General features: G+C 45.0%; 3 protein-coding genes, 1 non-coding gene and 1 pseudogene across 5 annotated transcripts; 2 read left to right on the forward strand and 3 right to left on the reverse strand.

Moving 5' to 3' along the window:
• Window positions 1–526: 526 nt before the first annotated feature.
• LOC139833948 (uncharacterized) lies at window positions 527–2,026 on the reverse strand (annotated as a pseudogene).
• Window positions 2,027–6,349: 4,323 nt separating this feature from the next.
• On the forward strand, window positions 6,350–8,184 carry LOC127312551 (probable serine/threonine-protein kinase PBL17). The gene is made up of 5 exons (XM_051343080.2): window positions 6,350–6,629; window positions 6,709–7,013; window positions 7,106–7,241; window positions 7,344–7,477; window positions 7,560–8,184. Exons 1-5 carry the CDS (start codon window positions 6,563–6,565, stop codon window positions 8,061–8,063), a joined length of 1,146 nt encoding a protein of 381 aa, XP_051199040.1. The 5' UTR covers window positions 6,350–6,562; the 3' UTR covers window positions 8,064–8,184.
• Window positions 8,185–8,256: 72 nt separating this feature from the next.
• TRNAH-GUG (transfer RNA histidin (anticodon GUG)) lies at window positions 8,257–8,328 on the reverse strand. The gene has a single exon. It is a non-coding gene; the product is annotated as a tRNA-His (tRNA).
• Window positions 8,329–8,681: 353 nt separating this feature from the next.
• LOC127312549 (protein APEM9) lies at window positions 8,682–12,467 on the reverse strand. Of its 2 annotated transcripts, XM_051343078.2 has the most exons (7): window positions 12,326–12,467; window positions 12,049–12,208; window positions 11,431–11,595; window positions 9,927–10,004; window positions 9,561–9,840; window positions 9,068–9,438; window positions 8,682–8,959 (listed from the first exon to the last, which is right to left on the reverse strand). In XM_051343078.2, the coding sequence occupies exons 2-7, from the start codon at window positions 12,105–12,107 to the stop codon at window positions 8,830–8,832; spliced, it is 1,083 nt and encodes a 360-aa protein (XP_051199038.1). In that variant the 5' UTR covers window positions 12,108–12,208; window positions 12,326–12,467; the 3' UTR covers window positions 8,682–8,829. The 2 variants fall into 2 exon arrangements, with proteins under 2 accessions (XP_051199038.1, XP_051199039.1); XM_051343079.2 differs by lacking the exon at window positions 12,326–12,467 and having other exon boundaries at window positions 12,049–12,211.
• A 4,671-nt stretch (window positions 12,468–17,138) lies between these two features.
• On the forward strand, window positions 17,139–20,078 carry LOC127312548 (AIG2-like protein D). Its single transcript, XM_051343077.2, has 5 exons — window positions 17,139–17,386; window positions 18,060–18,132; window positions 18,619–18,711; window positions 18,828–18,911; window positions 19,693–20,078. Exons 1-5 carry the CDS (start codon window positions 17,238–17,240, stop codon window positions 19,846–19,848), a joined length of 555 nt encoding a protein of 184 aa, XP_051199037.1. The 5' UTR covers window positions 17,139–17,237; the 3' UTR covers window positions 19,849–20,078.

Below are 20,078 nucleotides of genomic sequence, written 5' to 3' on the forward strand. Positions count from 1 at the left end.
ACACTTGGGATCCACCTATATAATGAGGGGCCAAGGGAGGGGGCCGGCCAACCCCAAAGACCACAAGCTGGCCGCCCCCCATAGAGTGGCCGGCCACCCCTCCCAAACCCTAGCCAAGCTCCTCCACTCCATATTGCCCGCATAGCTTAGCGAAGCTCCGCCGGACTTCTACACCGCCACCGACACCACGCCGTCGTGCTGTCGGATTCAAGAGGAGCTACTACTTCCGCTGCCCGCTGGAACGGGGAGGTGGACGTCGTCTTCATCAACAACCGAACGTGTGACCGAGTACGGAGGTGCTGCCCGTTCGTGGCGCCGGAACCGATCGTGATCAAGATCTTCTACGCGCTTTTGCAAGCGGCAAGTGATCGTCTACCGCAGCAACAAGAGCCTCCTCTTGTAGGCTTTGGAATCTCTTCAAGGGTGAGACTCGATACCCCCTCGTTGCTACCGTCTTCTAGATTGCATCTTGGCTTGGATTGCGTGTTCGCGGTAGGAAAATTTTTGTTTTCTATGCAACGTTATCCTACACAACATCCCTCGTCTTTTTCTCTTGGATCTTGGCCATCCTATAGATGCCCTTTTTGCCTTCCTTCGTGCCTAACCGTTGGTAGAGGTCCTCATACGCCTGACCTCTTGCGTCACTCATAGCTCGCTATCCAGGTACTTCTCCATGCGGCCTTCTTTGCCATCTTGTAATTCTCCATGTGGTCTGCACTCCTATCTCAGTACAGGCGTCAGAAACAATCTTTCTTCTCCTTATTAGCCTTCTGGACATCAGTGTTTCACTACCAGGTATCCCTAACTTCACTTCTACCTCGCCTGATACTCCAAACTCCTCTGAGGCCACATTACGAATACAAGTCGTCATCGTCATCCACATATTGTCCGCATCACCTCCTTCCTCCCAAGGGCCCTCCTTAATGACCCTCTCCTTGAACGTTTGAGCTACCTCCCGCTTGAGCTTCCACCACTTCGTTCTAGCGACTTTTGTAAGCTTATCCCGCTGAACATGGAGTCGAAAGCGGAAGTCAACCACCACAAGGTTATGCTGATGGACAACACTCTCTCCAGGTATCACCTTACAATCTAGGCACGCACTCCTGTCTTCTCTCCTTGAGAGGATGAAGTCAATCTGGCTACTGTGGTGGCCACTACTAAAAGTCACTAGGTGTGATTCTCTCTTTTTAAAGAGGGTGTTAGCTACGATCATGTTGTACGCTAAAGAAAATCTTAGGACATCTTCCCCTTCTTGATTCCTGATGCCATAGCCAAAGCCCCCATGCACCCCTTCAAAACATATGTTAGATGTACCCACGTGGCCATTAAGGTCTCCTCCTATGAAGAGCTTTTTGCCACTGGGTACACCCCTAACCAAGACCTCTAGTCCTTCCCTGAACTCCCTCTCGGTGTTCTCATTGTGGCCTATTTGTGGGGCATAAGCGCTAATAACATTGAGAACTAAGTCCCTAACTACCAACTTGACCAGGATAATCTGATCCCCACATCTCTTGACATCTACCATTCCAGATTTGAGGCTCTTGTTGATCAAGATGCCTACTCCATTTCTATTTGGAGTCATTCCCGTATACCACAGCTTGAAGCCGGTATCCTCTACTTCCTTCGCCTTCGGTCCCCTCCACTTGGTCTCCTGGACGAAAAGGATATTAACACCTCTCCTCACCGATATGTCAACTAGCTCCCGAAGCTTACCTGTCAGGGACCCTACATTCCAGATATCTAAGTGAAACCTTCTAGGCTCGGCTAGCTTCCTTACCCTTCGTATTTGTCGAGTCAAATGCGAAGACTCTTGCTCATTTTCCACTACATCCGAGCCCCGATGTAGCGCGCCACTAAGGATGCGACGACCCGATCCTTGCTCACTTGCCACCGTATCCACATCAAGATACGTCGCGCCACCTAGGGGGTGACGATCCAGCCCTTGCCCATTTGACACCAAACCCGGGTTCCCATATGGCGCGTCGCTAATAGGGTTACGCCCCAACGAAAATCTTTTGGGTTTCATCTCTATAAGAGTGGCTGGGTTTTTTACATTGGCTCGCCAAGCCTATCACAACCCTCCTCCTTTACCCGGGCTTAGGACCGGCTATGTTGGGACAACATAGGCGGAGTAAAAAAAACTGATATATGCAACATCAAATTTATATAAGCATTAAATTTTATTTTACGATGAACTGAATGAAACTAAATTGGTGTTTTAGATGTAATTTTTTTATAAACTTGGTAAATCTGAAGTAGGTTGACTTATCACAACCATAGAACTTCAGCTAATTTGGACCAGAGCGAGTATATGTAAAAAAGAATACTCCCTCTGATTCATATTAATTGACTTCAATATGGATGTATCTAAAACTAAATTATGTCTAGATACATCCATATTTGAGTCAATTAATATGAACTGGAGGGAGTAGAAGATACTAGTGTTGAAAAAGTTCTTTTTTTCAAGGGCACGTATGAATCCTCATGTTGTAAGCATTAAGTTTAAATTTAAAAAAATTGTGGGCTACAAAAAAAACCAAATATTTGGATCCGTGATGAAAGTGCTATTCACTATTATAGATCCACACATTCGCTATTTTTTTAACACACGAAGTAGTTGGTTGTTAATGAATTTCTACATCTACAAAGCTTACAAATGTTGTATGTGTGGGGTTTTTTTTTTTATTTAGGCTATTAGACTCTGAAGCAACCGACGACCGCAATTGAGTAGCAATGGACAATATTGGGTTGAGTTGGAGACACATTTTCATTCAAAGATCTATATTTACAACTTTATAGATTTCTCATTGCCGTCGCCTCATAGACTTCGAATATTTTTATAGAGACTACCTGAATCAGCCAACCACCATTTAGATTGTTATTAGATTTTCTTTATTGTGGAAGTATGTATCAGGATATTCATGGTTGTAAATATTACACATATACACTATAATACATCTAAGCGCCACAAATTTGTGTTGAAGGATTTAATTTTGTATTGTTTTATTTATTTGGTTTATTTTAGACGTAATTAAGGTCACTGAAGTATCCGCAACTAAAAACTGGAAAGTGGCAAAAATTCTATATTTTTCATATTTGATGTATGAATTGTCTAATACTTAACATTGTCTTTCACTATAACAAAATAAAGGTATGTGGTTAATGGGGTTCCATATAGTTGAGATAACTTGTTAAGAGTGTATGTTAACATCCTACTAGTGAAAATACTAGTTAAGATCTCCTATTAAAACTAGTTGTATGAATGTAAACAAGTTTAGTACAAAGAAACTCGCCATGCGATCGTCTAAGCGGTAGAGCCCACATTCCAGCATGGATCCTCATCAAAAGTATATTATTTCTAATTTTGGTGCAACTTTGTGATCAGAAATTGATTTATGGAGGTTGATTTCTATGGCATTGATGATTCTGTTGTAATGGACGTCAAACAAAAAAAGCATCAGATTAACACAGAATAGAGGGTTGAGTCGGAAATGGAAAACCTAATACAACATATTCAACGTAGTGTGGTGATACTTTATGACATTAGGCAGTGCTTGCAATCGATGAAGTAGTGGCTCAAGGTTGTCAAGGATGACTAGCTCAGAGGAACTAGATGTCAACCTAGAGGGGGTTGCATCACATCGCTTCTATCCTTTCATACGAATTTTTGCTTGTTGGTAACATTGTATGGCTTGAAAACATAGCAATAAAAAATTCTCCCTCTAGCCCCATTTAATTGTCGCTGTCCTTGTAATTTTATTTGTATCGTTCACGTCAATTATACGGAGCCATGGAGGGAGTAGCATGTTAACCTGGTAACAATGCACTACTATGGTATTCATTCGCTCTTAACGGCATAGCCGTAGTATTAAATGGGCTATCTGTAACTGGTGGTTATGGGGCGAAAACATCTAAGAGCATCTCCACCCGTCCCCTCCCCATTCAGCGTCTGGCAGAGCCGTTTTGTCGGCCGTATGGGGGATCCATGTGGAATTGTGTATGGGGGACGGTTTTCCCAGCCATTACCCCCTCCCCCTACCCCAAACGGCCTCCCAAATGGTTGGAAATGGCAAAATAAAATTCATAGTTTTACATGAAAAAGTTCAACAAAGCAAGCTCATAAATATTTTTACAAGTTTTGAAACACATAAAACTAGGCCCCTCCTTTGATAATCCACAAATGATCCACCATATCGTCTTACAGTTGGTGATGAGTAGACAAGTCTCGGATTTCCTGATGAATGTCGAGGAAAACGGGAAATGCATCCGACACCTGGTGATCAACATCCACAAGAGGAACCTGTCTGTACCATGGTTCATTGGCATGCAGTGGATGCTCCCACTCTCAATGATCATGCTGTGCATGATCACGCAAACAGTTTTCACATCCATCAGCAGCACTTTCGACCAGGTAAGAGCGGGGTACCAGACAATAGCAATCGAGCATGGAGCACACCAAATGCCCGCTCGACACCCTTCTTGCAAGCCTCCTGGCACTGAGCAAACCAAGCTTTTTTTTCCTGGAGTATACATGAGATTGTCTTCACAAATGTTGATCATCTTGGATAGATGCCATCATCTAGGTAGTATATCCCTTGGTGTACATATGGTCATTGATCACATAGTTCACCAGAGGAGAATGGTCTTTAACAAGCTTGGCAAGCACATTGGATCAATGTAGCATGTTGATGCCATTGTGTGATCCATCTATGCCAAAGAAAGCATGCCAAATTCACACATCATGCTCTTCCACTGCCTCAAGTAGAACGCTGCAAGATCCTTTGTACCTTCGTACATTTCTTGCCAAGCAAACAAATAGTTCTTCCATGCGCAATGCATTCAATCGATGCTTCCAATCATCCCAGCAAATCCTCTTATTGCATTATGTGCCATGATTCAGGTAGTCTGCAGAGCGGCGACCATCTCGTCGCCGTCTGGATCCATGCCCATACAAAACGTCGAACACCTCGTGGGTAAGACGGTCGTGAGGGACACCAAGACTGTTAGTGGATGCCTCAGGACGACGGAACTAGGGCTAGAGGACGAAGAGGTAGGACATAGGTGTTTGCTCGACCACCTGGCATTCTCCAACAGTGGGAAATGGCGGATGTGGAGACGGGTGGTGACGGCGGACATTTGGCAAGGTGGGCGGGAAGAGGGACGAAATGGGTTTTTTCTCTACCGTGGCTGACAAGGCTAGCCCGCCTACTTTTCAGGTCCATCCGGCGCCCCCGATCGCCCCCTTGTGGGTTGGGTGCGGCCTAGGAGTGTCGGAAGGGAAAACGGCATGTGCTTGACGAAAATAGGCTTTTGGGCAACTGGGTGAAAATTTTGGTGTGGCACCTCCCAAAAACGTTTGGGGAGCCTTTGGGGGAGTGGAGATGCTCAGTGCAATGAAACGGCGCCACGGGTGACATACACTACCAAAAAAGGCACCTTACCCGACGTTTTTTTGGATGACACAAGATGTAGTCGCCTACAAAAATATTTTGGTTGGCGGATGAGCATTCCTCACGCCCAACAAAACCGGCGCACAGATTTTTGATGTGGTTGATTGCATACCGGCAGATAAATATGCCAGGTCCGGTGGCAGGAAAGCCCGGCACAAGATAATGTCGTGGTTGAACAAGGGAGACACCAAATGAATTAGGGTTTTTTTTCCTTTTATTTGTAAGTTGTCTTCTATGCTTTCAAGAGTTTGTAATAAACATTGTATTTGTCTATCTATGGAATAAATGATATTTCCTTCTTTATGTTTGTGTTCGTGCATTCATTTGAGTTAAATTGAATTCAATTTGAATCTCGGATTCAAACTACATTTTGAATTCAAATATTGCGATTGTGTTAATGTCTTGTCGATATTTTCCCTTTTGTGAAAATATTCACAAAGTACATCTCAAGATTAATCATTAAGAGTGAAGTGTGATCTCGATTTTAAGAGTTTTAAACAAAAAGCCAAATAATTCCCCTCAATTTCAGATGCTTGCAATGAGATTCGTAATTCCAAATCTACCCCTCCGTCCTATAACCCTTGGATGTTACAAAGAAGAGAAATATCGACTTTCGTCATACAAATAATTTGAACGTATATTTGTTTATTAAAACAGCATGTACTCTTTGAAACTGAGTGAGAACGCCGGTGATCTTCTTTGAATGTGACGTGTGAAGCGCGTAGATGGCGTAGGCAGCTGCGGCTGTGTATTAGTAGCACGGACGCTGAGTTGCCATCAAGCCTCGCTCGTTGCCCCTCCTCGGAGGATGTGCGGGAGAATTGCGCGTCATCTCCCGCCATTTTCGTTGGCACGATGATGCCCTGGAGACCAACAGACGTGCGCGTGCGCGGGTCCCAAATTAAGGCAACCCCAATGGACGTACCGCGCTCTCCGACCAATCCTCCCGTCGCCTCTCTCCACATCTGTCCCGGCGCGTGGGCGGGCGGAGGCTGCCATTGGCCTCCGCCGCCACCGCCCGGACCTCGCCGGTCGATCACCCAATCAACCCACCTTCACAGTCGACGTACCCCGGTAAACGTGCACGCGGGGTTGTGACATCTCTTCCGAAGATGCATCGCTGGCTCTCCAGCTGCGGCGACATGCGGCCGGTCCGCCGCCGCGTCCAAGACCAACAAGGTACCTACGCCCTCGCATGCTCAGTTTCTGATCGCTCTCCCACGTGCACCATTGAGCATTGTGTTCGTACTTCGTGCAGACGAGCCGCGGCCGCGTCCGCGGCGCGCGGCGACTTCGTCCACGCCTCGGCTGCGGAAGACAAGCTCGGAGCCGATGATGCTGCTGGTGCCCAAGGACCTGGCGGAGTTCCGGGCGATGTCGGCGTACGGGCACCTGAGGCTGTTCACGCACGACCAGCTCCGGCAGGCCACGGGCGAGTTCAGCCCGACGCAGATCATCGGCGAGGGCGGCTTCGGGGTGGTCTACAAGGGGATGGTGGGCGGGGCCGAGGTCGCCGTGAAGAAGCTCAACCCGGATGGCATCCAGGGGGACCGGGAGTGGCTGGTCAGTTTCATATATTGGTCATTCCAATCGACCTGTCGACTTCCCCAATTCATCGATTGATGTGTCAAAGTTGTTTCGTGTGCGCGCTGCAGACGGAGGTGAGCTGCCTAGGGCAGTACAGCCACCCGAACCTGGTGGAGCTCATCGGGTGCTGCTGCGATGACGACCACCGGCTGCTGGTGTACGAGTACATGGCCAAGGGCAGCCTCGAGAACCACCTCTTCCGCCGTACGCATCGACAGTTCTACATACACGAATGTGCTTCATTTTCTTGCCCATTTCTGCTCCCTGACGAGACGAGCATCCCTTGCTGAATCTCTTTTTTTTCAGGCGCGTGCAGCCTGTCGTGGACAACCCGGGTGAAGATCGCCCTGGACGTGGCCAGGGGGCTCGCCTTCCTCCACGGCGCCGAGCGGCCCATCATCTACCGCGACTTCAAGACCTCCAACATCCTGCTCGACGCGGTCCGTCCTTCCCGCCATTGTCGCACTGTCAGCGACTTCATTCATTCAGGCTTGAACTGACCGATCTGAACCTTGCCTGCAGGATTTCAAGGCGAAGCTGTCGGACTTCGGGCTGGCGAAGGAGGGCCCGGTGGGCGGGAAGACGCACGTGTCCACGCGGGTGATGGGCACCTACGGCTACGCGGCGCCGGAGTACGTGGCGACGGGGCACCTGACGGCGATGAGCGACGTGTACGGGTTCGGGGTGGTGCTGCTGGAGATGCTGGTGGGGCGGCGGGCGCTGGAGCCCAGCAGGGCCGGCCGGGCGGGGAACCTGGTGGACTGGGCGCGCCCGATCCTCATCCGGGGCAAGAAGCTGGAGAAGATCGTGGACGCCAGGATGGAGCGGCTGGGGCCCTACTCGGCCAGGGCGCTGGAGCGGGTGGCAAGGCTGGCCTACGACTGCCTCAGCCAGAACCCCAAGGTGCGGCCGGCCATGGGCAGGGTCGTGCTCGTCCTCGAGGACGCGCTCGCTGCCAGAGTGGAAGACGACGACGTCGTGCGCCGCGATGGTGGTGACAGCGGCGACGCGTCTCCGGCAAGGTGATCGATGTGAACGCCATGTGTGTATATACTAGATCTTTTTTGGTCGTACGTGCGGTGCGTACGGAGAGCTGTAGTAGGGGTGTGTGATTTAAATGTGGAGATAATCGATTTGATCAATAAAACGCGACGATGATGATGATGTGATACAAAAACAGACAAACGTCTCGAAAATAGAGATGGACAAAAAGGAAATGTGTGGCTGCTGGGATTCGAGCCCAGGTCTCCACGGCCACAACGTGGAATTCTCACCACTAAACTACAGCCACATTGTTGTTAGAGCGTCACAGTTTTCCTTTCTTACATCAATCTTGACGTATGCAACACTAAACTCGCCAAATGTTGTCGAGATGAACTGAAACCGATCCTGTTTCATTTCGTCATGTGCAATCGACACCTATCCACCAGGTACATTGTGGTGCTCATTTCTTACAAACTGATGCTAAAGGTTGCTGAACGTCAGTTTCTATGTGAACCAGAGTCTCGCTCCACATGATTTCTGATGCTAGCTGGCTAGCTGCAACTATACTGAAAAACTAAACACGCCTCAACCAACAGAACACGAACAAAGTCTGAAAACAAAATTCTCAAGCCAGGAATGATGCCAAAACTAGACCATTCCCACGATTTATTTAGCAGCCTTGCTTTATTATTCCCGCACATTTATCAATGGCACAAAAGAATAACAACGAGTATCACGGTGTGCCATATTACAATTCGGGTATTGCTAGTTACAGGTTGGGATGGTTAAGTACATCGTATCAGTTGTATCACCAGCTTCCTCGAGGGGCCTGTGGCGTCTGTTGAACAGCGGCTAGCGGGTTCATCTGCACCGAGAAGGCGAGTTGCAGGGCATCGAGGAACGCTCGTCGCAGGGATGAAGCTTGCTGGAATATAGCCCTGTCCAATGTACATTTGTATTAGGAAAAAACATTCGCCAGGGTCACTAAAACGCACAAGAAGCTCTGCATCATCTGAAAGTCTACTGCAAGTAGATGGAACCTTTACCTCTTCAAGCCAGCACCTTTCCTCCGGAGAACATAGAGTGCCGAGAACAACAGCGAGAACAGGAGCATCAGTTTACCACTTGGCAGAACAATATGTGTTTTGCCAACCTTTACCCGAACTGAATGAAACCACCAAAACACGGGATTGAATTTATTTGTGACATGCTGCAGGGTAGGTTCGATGGACTTTGGTAAGCCATGTGTTTTCCCATTGGGTGCACGTGTGGTGCTTGTTGGACCATCCTCAGGTGTTGGTGGTGTTTTGTCGTTCACAGAAACGGAAAGGTTCCTTTCAGCTGACTGTTTTGCCCCTGTAGCAGCTGATGACTTTTTTGCAGCTGCTTGTAATGTATGAAGTTTTTTTAGTAGCTCCTGTAAAGAAGAATCAAAATTCAGCTTAATGATACAGGCAATTCAAACAATGGTAGGTAGTAACTCCTATTGGAAATTGGAATGCTATAGTATCTATCATTAACATACTTCATAAAAAATACCTGTTGATCTTGGTCTGTCAATTCTGCTTTTTCTACCCATGCAATGGCACTTGCAGGCTCATTGGAGGCAATACCAAGAAATGTAACTGTATACAATTCTGCCACCTCAAAATACTCTTCAGTTGCCATAGTTGATGTAACAATAAGACCATTTGAGGATCTTTCCTGTCCTCCATTCAAAACATAAACCTGATCATCTGTATATCTCCACTGAGCAAGGTATTCCTCAAAGACTGGTCGAAGGTCGGGCCCAGATCCTTCAGCCATTAGCATGGTAGCCCTATAAGAAAGATACTTGTCAATGATACAGAAAGGGGGACACACTGAGCAAAACCAATAACATAAGAGAATTCTGTGTAATATTACCCTGTCAGGAAAATTTTCACTGGTACTGATGCAACTGAACCAAACATAGCTTTAAGCTGAATAAACATTTCAGATGTCCTGGAACAGTTAGCATATGTGTTAAACATATTAGAATAAGAACCAGATCCCAAAAGTTATGCAAATACTCTACAATAATGAATACAGTGCTTGCTATCCTACATATATACAATCTTCAATTAAGGACTTCAGTATCTGCAATATGATTCATAAGCCAATATAGACCTGAATAAAGTGCTTGTTAGCCTACATATCTACAATCTTCATTTGCCCACTTTTTAAGGAAACTAATAGTTGGGGCAAGCATGCTGGAAGTAACTGATACACTTCATTTTCCCTTTTATCAGAACATCTTTTAAGGATTCTGGTCAATAGAACATATATAATTAGGATAGCTGTCCATCATGCTTTTCCTTTCAGAAACCAAGTAAGCACATTAAGTATGCTTTTCCAAATTCTATTTAGACAAATCGCAAAGCGTTACTAGATATTTAGTGCAAAGGTAAATTACTCATCTATCATAGCACTAGAGTCCGAAGCCCAAGTCCATACCCGCTCAATCTGGGTTATCCTTCATTGCATGATCTGTATCCGTCATCGTCCACAGCGTTCTCTCAACCTGATCGTTGTCAACATGGTCGCCAACACTTAATTGCTAATGATGTCCTAATTACCACCCAGAATTGTGAGGAGTATGAAGGTGACACGTGATAATCGCGGTGAACGGCATGGAGCAGATAGCTGGCAAAGGACCACTACGGAAACAAGATAGCTACTCTATGTCGGCTACAACACCACACCCTGGGCAAGTGCCTTCACGGCACCGCTGCTGCCAAGTTTGCTTACTGGTGGGTCAAGGTCCCTTAATTAACGAAGGTGTTCAGCAGATGCTTCTCCAATAGTAGTTGCCAAAGCACGGCCGCCGCAGGTGGACAACCATGATATATGCCGGTGTTGAAGTAGCAGACGCAGACAACAAAGGCATGCGGCTGTGGGAAAGCAAAATTGCGAATACGAAGTAGCAGTGCACTCATTCATCTTGCCCCTCTCCCTTTTGGTGCCTCCTTGACCTTCCACAGCCTTGATGCGTTTTACCCATTGCTCACTTGTCTTCTCCGCATCTGGCATGTAAGGATGCCGTGAGCCCATGATTATGCAGTTTTTTGTTCTTAAGAATGTGTATATGGGTTCTATAAATGGACAGGGCCAAGCGCACGGAATTATTTGGATAACGAGTCATTAAAATTTCAAAGCGGCTGGTGGTTACCACAGTTAATCGCAGCCTCTTATTTTGCTTTAAAGTCAGTGCAGAATTTTTCCGGAAAGCACATAAGCATAGTTAAGTTAACCGCTTTTGGAATGTTAGCAGTATCAAAAACTTCTGATCAACATCGTTATGTTAATGCAGTACACAGAAAAGTACCGAATATCGAATAGAACACAAGGGCTTATAACACAACAAAGGGAGGAAATGGACATAATTTACCTTCTGAGCTCTTTAAGTGCCTGAACGAGTACCATCCCAGCTAACTCAAGCATTTCCAAGAGCTCATCGGCGTCGTGTACCTCCCGCGCAGCGTCCGCTCGAATTTGATCAGAGACGGATAATGCAGTCAAAACCGCCTTGTCAAATGATCCGCTGACCAGATAGCTGGGCCATGAGGATGTAAACAGCGATAAGTTAACAAGTTCCAACATTATTATTTCCCTTTTCGGAACATTGCATGCTTTACCAAATCGATAAGCACAATAGTACAACGTGGTCTGCTCCTCCAATCTAAGAGTCATCAGCAATCAGAAGAAAGGAAGTTTCAAATTTTATTCAAGCAATTAGTATGGCAAGCATGTTTATTGGCTACTCCGAGTAAATCTCATGTCTTGTTAAACTTCCAAACTGAAGGAAATTACATACCATATAGGTTGCTAGCTAGTAAGTTGTAGAAGGACAATCATAATTCATCCATTCAATTGCATGGTGATGACTGATGAGCAAGCAGGATGAACAATTACCCGAACAACTACGACCACAGACCACATGGATAGAAAACGAAGTGACAAGACAACCAAGTAATGAGAATCGGGGCAGAAGGAGGAGGAATCTAACCACTCGGCGTCGTCGATTTGCTTCCAGAGATCCGATTCCTGGGCCACGGAAGTCCCCATGATTCGCGCTCCCCGCCTTCACGCCGCGAGTACGTAGCAGGCTATTCCCTTTCACCCGCCGGAGGGAGCCGTCCTTGGGGGGGACGCGCCACCGCTGTTTGCTGCTACGGATAGAGTCGGGGATGGTTGGGAACCAAGTGGAGAGGAACAAAAGCGGGGAGAGATAGAAAATCGGGGTGGGATACGGAGTGGATTGCTGATGCGCAGTTCCGACTGACCGCGAAAAAGATTCCGAGACGCCTCCAAGTCCTTGGCGTCGGCGAGCTCCGGCGGCGGTCGGAGCGGGGCGGAGCAGAGCCGCGCGGCCGAAGTCGTCGGCGAGCTCTGGCTGGGACGGGGACGGCGGGCTCCGGTGGAGTTGTGCGCGGGCCGGCCCGGGTAGAGTTGGAGTTAGAGTTGTGGCCTAAACGGGCCGACCGTGGAGGGTTATTCTTGAACGAGCCCCGTGCTCCCAGCCCACGTTGTATTGTGTCCTTAATAATTTAAAAAAATGGATAAAAAATAATAATACAGAAAAAAGTTCACCTAAAAAGTTCAAAAAAGAAGGGATAAAGTTGGAAAACCCCAATTTATCGCTTCAGTGTGTATATCGGTGGGATGCACCACACTGCATCTTGCCTAAGATTACTCAAGGATCATAGAAGCCTCGTGGACCTGAATTTCCAACTCGATACAACTAAGCTCGACTCTTATTCAGTCGGTACATATTTTGATATTTTTAGACTCGTTTGTTGTAGAACCATGTATTGAGATACATATACTTAAGAGCAATAAATTTGTCAGAAAACAGAAAACACACTATAATTAATGCATCTAAGTGCCACAATAGATTGATGCAACTTAGTGTTATTTTGGTGCTTTGGTTCGATTAAGATAAATTAAGTCAAGTGAAACGTATGTAACTATATTTTTAAAAGGCAACATAATTTTACTTTGCAATATTAGAAGTATGAACGGTATAATATTCAACATTGAGTTTCAAAATAACCAACAAAATTATACGGTCAATGATTTACATACAATAGAGACAACTTGTGACCACTGTAGGTTATAGTAGGTCCTACCACTGTAAAATTTGTCAAGATTTTGTAACAAAACTATCTATATGGACATAAAATGGTTCAGTATAAAGATTTGACGATGTTTTTTTCTAGCTCCACATATGCCCACTAAACTTTACGATCCGGCCTTCACCATTAAATTAATTTGGTGAATACAACTTCAACACTATCACTCAGTAATACGCTTCATAACCCACCGCCGATAATATATCTTCTAGCTCCGGTGTTTACCTCGTACAAATCTGCCGATTGCGTCTATGGCATGACTGCAGTGCAGCTATCCGCCAGTAGCCACCAGTCAATCAGATGGAGACATACCCCGCCGAAGCTGCCTCTATCAGAGCACTAGGGCCGAGCACCAGGGCCGGGTGATTATCAACTAATCAGTGTATTTTTGCGTTATATCCTAGTATAATAATTGTCTTTATGAATAGTATGTATTATTTTTTGTTGCCAAAAGTACCACCAATCTATTAATCATCATCAACAATAGGACAAAGATCTAACACCAATGGTAATAAAAATACAAATAGATCTTTGACCAACTACCGAAGACTCTGAGCACTAGAGCGAGCTGAAGGCGCGCCACCATCCTCGCCTCTCCATTAATGGAGTCGGGCAAAGATTGTTAAAGTAGAACTTATTATAGTAGATGAACGGGAAGTCGTCGTGCTAATGACTCGAGGGACCAATGCATCAGAGTAGCAACCATCGCCAAAGATGAGAATCGTAGATCGAAAGAGCCAAACCTATAACCACACTGACAAACATGGAAGACGGAACTCATACCAAGAGACTCACTAGACACAAAACTTCACACACCCTCCGTCGACGCTAGGCACACCACCAGAGGGAAGATATGACGGGACCTTATTCTGTCATTAGGATGTAGCCGCCTCACAATTTTGAAGAAGATAGTGAAAAACCTAAAACTAAAAACAAGAACCCTCCCGTTGGCGAGAGACCAAGGTCTACCACACCTCCACGGCCTAAGAGCAACTCTAACAGAGCCCGTAAATCATGTCGAAATCGTATTTTTTGGCCGATTTACGGGTTCGGGTCGGAAGTGGCGCTGAACTTGCTGCCCGGGCCCAAAAAACTTTCTCAGGGACCCAAAAAATTTCACACTCGACCCTTATTAATACAGACTGAAGGGCCGTTTACATGCCCAAAATTGAACGGATGTCTCACCACTCCTCCAGCGTCGCCATCTGTACAACCGCCTCCAGCCACCTATTTCTGGTTGCTTTCCTAAAATTGTGCACCGTCAGCTTGCTCCAATTTCAACCATGTCTATGTCAATTTCCGGCGAATCTTCTCGATATAGACTAATTTCAGCGAGCGACGCGGTGTACACAAGTAGCAGCATCGTGGGCGCGTGTGCGGTCGGTCGGTCTTATTTTCTCTCTTGCGCTGACGTGAGGCGGGAATTAAAATCTGCTCCTGCACCATGCGTGGGTATATGAACCGTCGGCCGGGATACATACCGACCTACATGAGTTCTCGCTCGCTAGGAGTCTGGTAATCAACTACAAGGCGGATGGCTAGGTCATCCCTGATTAATTAATTGGCTGGGAAATAATCAGCAGCATCTATCGAGGAATCGCTCAGCCTGTCTCCATGCATCAATCAAGCGGCGCGGCGCGGACAGTTCTCGTGAAGAAGATGATGACAGTTCTTATGAATAAGATGGTGATTTTTCGAATATTCTGTTTCCAGTTTTAGTTTACAGGTTGTTCTGCGCCAGCTGTTTACGATCCGTAAACACGTTTTTGAAAGACTGAACTCGAGTTTTTCGATTTACACTTTTACGGGTTGTGCTAAAAACACTGTAAACGGCTCTGAGAAGCGCCACAATGTTTGCTGCTAGCCTGCTACCGCCTACCGATAGAGGCGGGGATGGTTGGGAACGAATTGGAGAGGAACAAAAGAGGGGAGAGAGAAAGAGAATTGGGGTGGGATACAGAACGGATAGCTGATGCGCAGTTTCGACTAACCGCAAAAATGATTCCAAGACGCCTTCCAATCCTTGACGTCGACGAGCTCCAGCGGCTGTCAGCTGAAGTCGTCGGCAAGCTCTGACGGGGACAGCGGGCTCCGGTGGAGATGTGGGCAGGCCAGCCCGGGTACAGTTGAGCTGGGGCAGGTGGCCCAAACGGGCCGGACGTGGACGTTCTTGAACGACCCCCGTGCTCCCAGCCCACGTCGGTATTGTGATTAGAACTGTCCTTAATTCAAAAAGGAAGGGATAAAATTGGAAAACCCAATTTATCGCTTCAGTGTGTATAATGCACTGTGTTGGCACCACACTGCATCTTGCCTAAGATTACTCAAAGATCTTAGAAGCCTCATGGACCCGAATTTCCTATTCCACACAACTAAGCTCGACAATCTTATTCTGCTGACCCCTATTTTAATATTTGTTAGACTCGTGTGTTGTAGAATCATGTACCAAGATATATATACTTAGAGAGTTAGAGTTCATAAATTTGACAGAGAAAGCAGAAACACGCTATAGTACATCATCTTCGTGCCACAAATATTTAGTAGATGGATGCAATTTCGTATTATTTTGGTGTTTCGGTTTGGTTAAGATAAATTAAGTAAAGTGAAACGTACGTAACTAATTTAAGTAACATTATTCTATTTTGCAATATTTGAATAAAAATTATTCGGTCAATGGTTTTACATATAATAGAGGCAGCTTGTTATGACACTATGTTATAGGTCCTACCAATGTAAATATTTGTGAAGAGTTCGTAACAAAACTAGCAATATAGACGTAAAAAGGTTTAGTATAAAGATTTGACGATGTTTTTCCCTTACTCACCATATGCCAACTAAAATATAAGATCCATCGTTCACCATGAAATTAATTACATGTTTGCAATTCGAGCACTATCACTTGGTAATGCATTCCACACCATGTCGCCGACAACATCTTGAGGCTCTAGTGTTTGTATCATACTCCTCTACTAATCTAGCAAATGACATGACTGCAATGCACCCATTAGATTTCCGGCAATTAACTGCTCCCGCCGAGCCACTAGACAACCTAATGGAGGCATACCTTGCTCGCTGAAGACGGGGTATGTAAGATCGTGTCAGTATTGACTAATCTATGGGGTATGTTGTGTTATAGCCTAGTATGATAATTCTCTTTATGAATAGTATTAGGTGTGCTTTTTTTTATTTTGTTATCATGTATGAGGTTGAACAACCCCAACTGAATACCAAGGTTGAGAGTTGAGATGTGTACTATCATTCTTTCATGAAGAACTGGTTCGTCCGTGTGAAGTACCCTACATATAGTAGCGTTCGGAAATAGCTCATCTCCTTGATTTTTTGAATAAGATCTTTCTTTGATCGCCAATTAGTAAACAAAATAGATTTTTTGTTGTTGTGAAAACCCTGATGATCTAGTAATGCATATCGGAATTAAATCTGCTATGTGAGACTTGTGATGAAATATGTGTTGTTAATGCATAAAAAATCAAGCACGATTTCAGAACTGAAACGAACCATATTTGTGGTACTGGCTGCGTGCTTTTCCTTACGTTCTCTTCATGTTGAGAGATGTTAAGAGTCCAACGTATCGCTTTTTCCGGTCAAAAGCATGACAATGTCCTATGCATGGAAGAGAAAAGTCAAAGTGACCAGCTATATTGAAAAAGAAAGTGCCGACATTTATAAACCCTAAACCCCGATCCCAAATCAATCGTTGTGTCAGTATTCAAGTAGAGTCTGGATGTATTGGCTTGTGCCTGGTTCTTTTCAAAATAAATGGGCAACAGTTCTAATCAACCAAATGGGACATGCATGGTTTTTGTGTAGGGCTAAAAATAATTGGTATTTGTCACCGAGTGTTATTAGAAACTCGAAGAATTGTATTTGGGCCTCTTCCCAGCCTCGGGCCATCAGTGTTCCTACCTGGCCCACAACTGATCTTCTTACCTACGCTACGCCGCAGCTCGGCGGTCGCCGGCTCGCCGCCACGCCAAGTGTCAGTGACTGGCACCGGCACGAAACCCCGTCCTGCTCCCCACGATCCTCTCCTGCTCCCGACGCCATGGCGGCGACGGCTCCTGCCACCGCCACCGCCACCGCCGCCGGCGGGGCGCACAGCGTGTTTGTGTACGGGAGCCTGATGGCGGACGAGGTGGTCAGCGCCATCCTCCACCGCGTCCCGGCCTCCTCCCCGGCGCTCCTCACCGACTAGTACGCACGCGCGCCCTTTCCCCCCTTCGGCCCTCCCATCCTCTCTTGGTTCCCGATCCCAACAGATTATTCCTCTCTAGACGCCCCTTTCGTTCCCCTCTCTGTATCATCTGATTGCGAAACTGCGCTGCTCGTAGGCGAGCAATATGTTTCAGATTAGCTGCAGCTACTGCTACTGGTCACTTGCTGCAGCGTTTGATTGTGGACCGCGATCCTTTGGGTCCAGTACGCTGGATGACCCAGCGAATCTTAAGCCCCGCGCTGATGATTTATTGTTCTTGTATGAGAGTGGAGTACATGTAGATGTAGGTGCGAGCTTTAGGATGAAAATGAACAGTATACAAATTAGAATTCACAGCAACTGATGCTCCTGTAGCCATATGCGCAAAGGAATATTTGTGAAAACGCACAAGAAACAGCGTGTACTGGTAAATCAACCCCTCTAGCTTTAGGATGAAACTGATAAATGAACTGAAACTTATGGGATCTCCTGTATCACATGCTGCCTTAAAATTTAATACATGAACAGATGATGTGTTTTTTTCTTGTCGCGATGTTCCCCTACTGAATTACATTTCATTTCTTCTGCTACCTGTGTTCTCCATTCACATTAGTTTACTTGTAAGTTGTAAGTTGCAAGTTAAGTTTTAACATCAGGTGTCGTTCTCTGCAGCCACAGGTTTAGCGTCAAGGATCGTATTTATCCAGCAATCCTACCTGTTGAAAGCAAGAAAGTTGCTGGAAGGGTTTGTTTACTGATCTACAAAACTCGCCTTCTTATCCTTCCTGTCATTCTTTCTGTATTCGGAGATTTGTTAATACATTTATAATTTCCTCAGTTGCCTATGTTCTGCTCCCTTAGTTCCACCTATGTTGTAAGACCATAGTTTCTATATGCTTGTACCCCAGAATATGGAGTTTTACTTACCTCTTAATTAAGTCAATAAGTTTTTCGGAAGTTTAGGTGCAGAATTGACTTCACATTCCTAAAAGTTGCTTTGGTCAGACAGATTGTCAGTTCTAATTTTTGTGTGATCAAAAGTTTTTTACTCTTGTTACTAACTTTAGAAAACTAACACTATTCTAAACCATGTTACTGTATAAGTTCTTCTATGTGTTTTGTTGGAGTCACTTTCTCACTTGCCTTGGGATGATGTGTGCAATTGTTTATTCTCTTTTTGCATTAAAGCCAATCATTTACGCCCTTTCTTTATATGATTACTGCTCTGCAGGTTATTACGGGTATTTCTGATGCAGAACTCATTGTCCTAGATGCATTTGAAGATTATGAGTATGTAAGGAGAACAGTTCAGATATCACTAACTGTAAGTTTTTTTTCAGCTGTAGTGACCCATTGATCATTGTCTTGCTTTTATTACAAACTCTTTGAAGCTGGTAACTTGTTTGGACGATTTTGCTGAAAGGAAGTTTGACCTTCCAGGATACTTCAGAGACAATGCTTGCTGACACTTATGTATGGAGTGATGCAAAGGATCCAGACCTTTATGGTCAATGGGATTTTGAGGTGAGGATGTTTTACTTCATGTTCATCTATCAGGGCCCTGTTTACAACAGCCACAGGATCTCAAATCCATTTTATTCCAGTTCTTTCCGTCCCACTTGATTCCCGGAATGAATATATTTAATGTGTTCCCAACTCCCAAGTGACACTGCAAATGAACTATTTCTGATCAATACTCCATCCCAAAATATGTTGCGTATAATATCTGGTCAAAGTCAAACTTTGTAAAGTTTGACCAATTATATAACAAAATATATCCAGTTTTATAATATGAAATCAGTGTTATTAAAATCATGGTGAAATATATTTTCATATTGTACACATTCATATTATAGATATTGAATTACAGTTGGTCAAACTTTATAAAGTTTGACTTTGACTAAGATTATGAACAACATATTTTGGGACGGAGGGAGTACGAATGTCAATAGATTTCACTTAGGTTACAAGTTCTGACAAAAGAACTGCAGGGAACATAAGATTTTCCTTATGACTACAGGTGAGTATGTTAATGCGAAAGACTGTCACATTAAACCGCACTCTTTAATATGATCTCATGTAGGTAATTTTGCTGCTGAAATTAAAATCGACGTTCCTTTTGGTATTCGACAGAGGCCTAAGCTCCCATCACCACCTTTTCCCTCTGCCCATTTGATAAAAAAAAACTTTTGTCATTATAGTCTATTTATGCAATTGATCTGTGGTAATTTTCAATCTGCTCAATTTCCGTCATTTTCATTTTGACATTTCCTTACTAGTTATATTCGTCATGTATTCTCTGTAGGAGTGGAAGAAGCTTCACATCAAGGATTTCCTCACAATGACACTTGGATTTGTGCAAGAACTCGAACAGCCTGAACCGAAGACCCGGGTTGAGACCTACCAGTCATTCATGCATGAGCTGGAACAACCTGAATCGAGTACCAAGGTTGAGAGTTGAGATCTACGATCGTTCTTTATGAAGAACTGATTTGCCCTCGTGTTGTATTAGATGTTCTTGGAAACAACTCATCTCCTTGATTTGTGAATAAGATCTTTATAGGTTACCCATCAGTAAAACAAATTAGAAAATATGTCCTGTCAAACCACTCATTATCAAGTAGTAATGCATAACTATGTAAAATATTTTATGAGAGTCTTGTGATGAAATATGTGCTGTTAGCGCGTCAA

This window comes from Lolium perenne, chromosome 7 (assembly GCF_019359855.2).
Source record: "Lolium perenne isolate Kyuss_39 chromosome 7, Kyuss_2.0, whole genome shotgun sequence".
In the NCBI taxonomy this organism is placed as follows: Eukaryota; Viridiplantae; Streptophyta; class Magnoliopsida; order Poales; family Poaceae; genus Lolium; species Lolium perenne.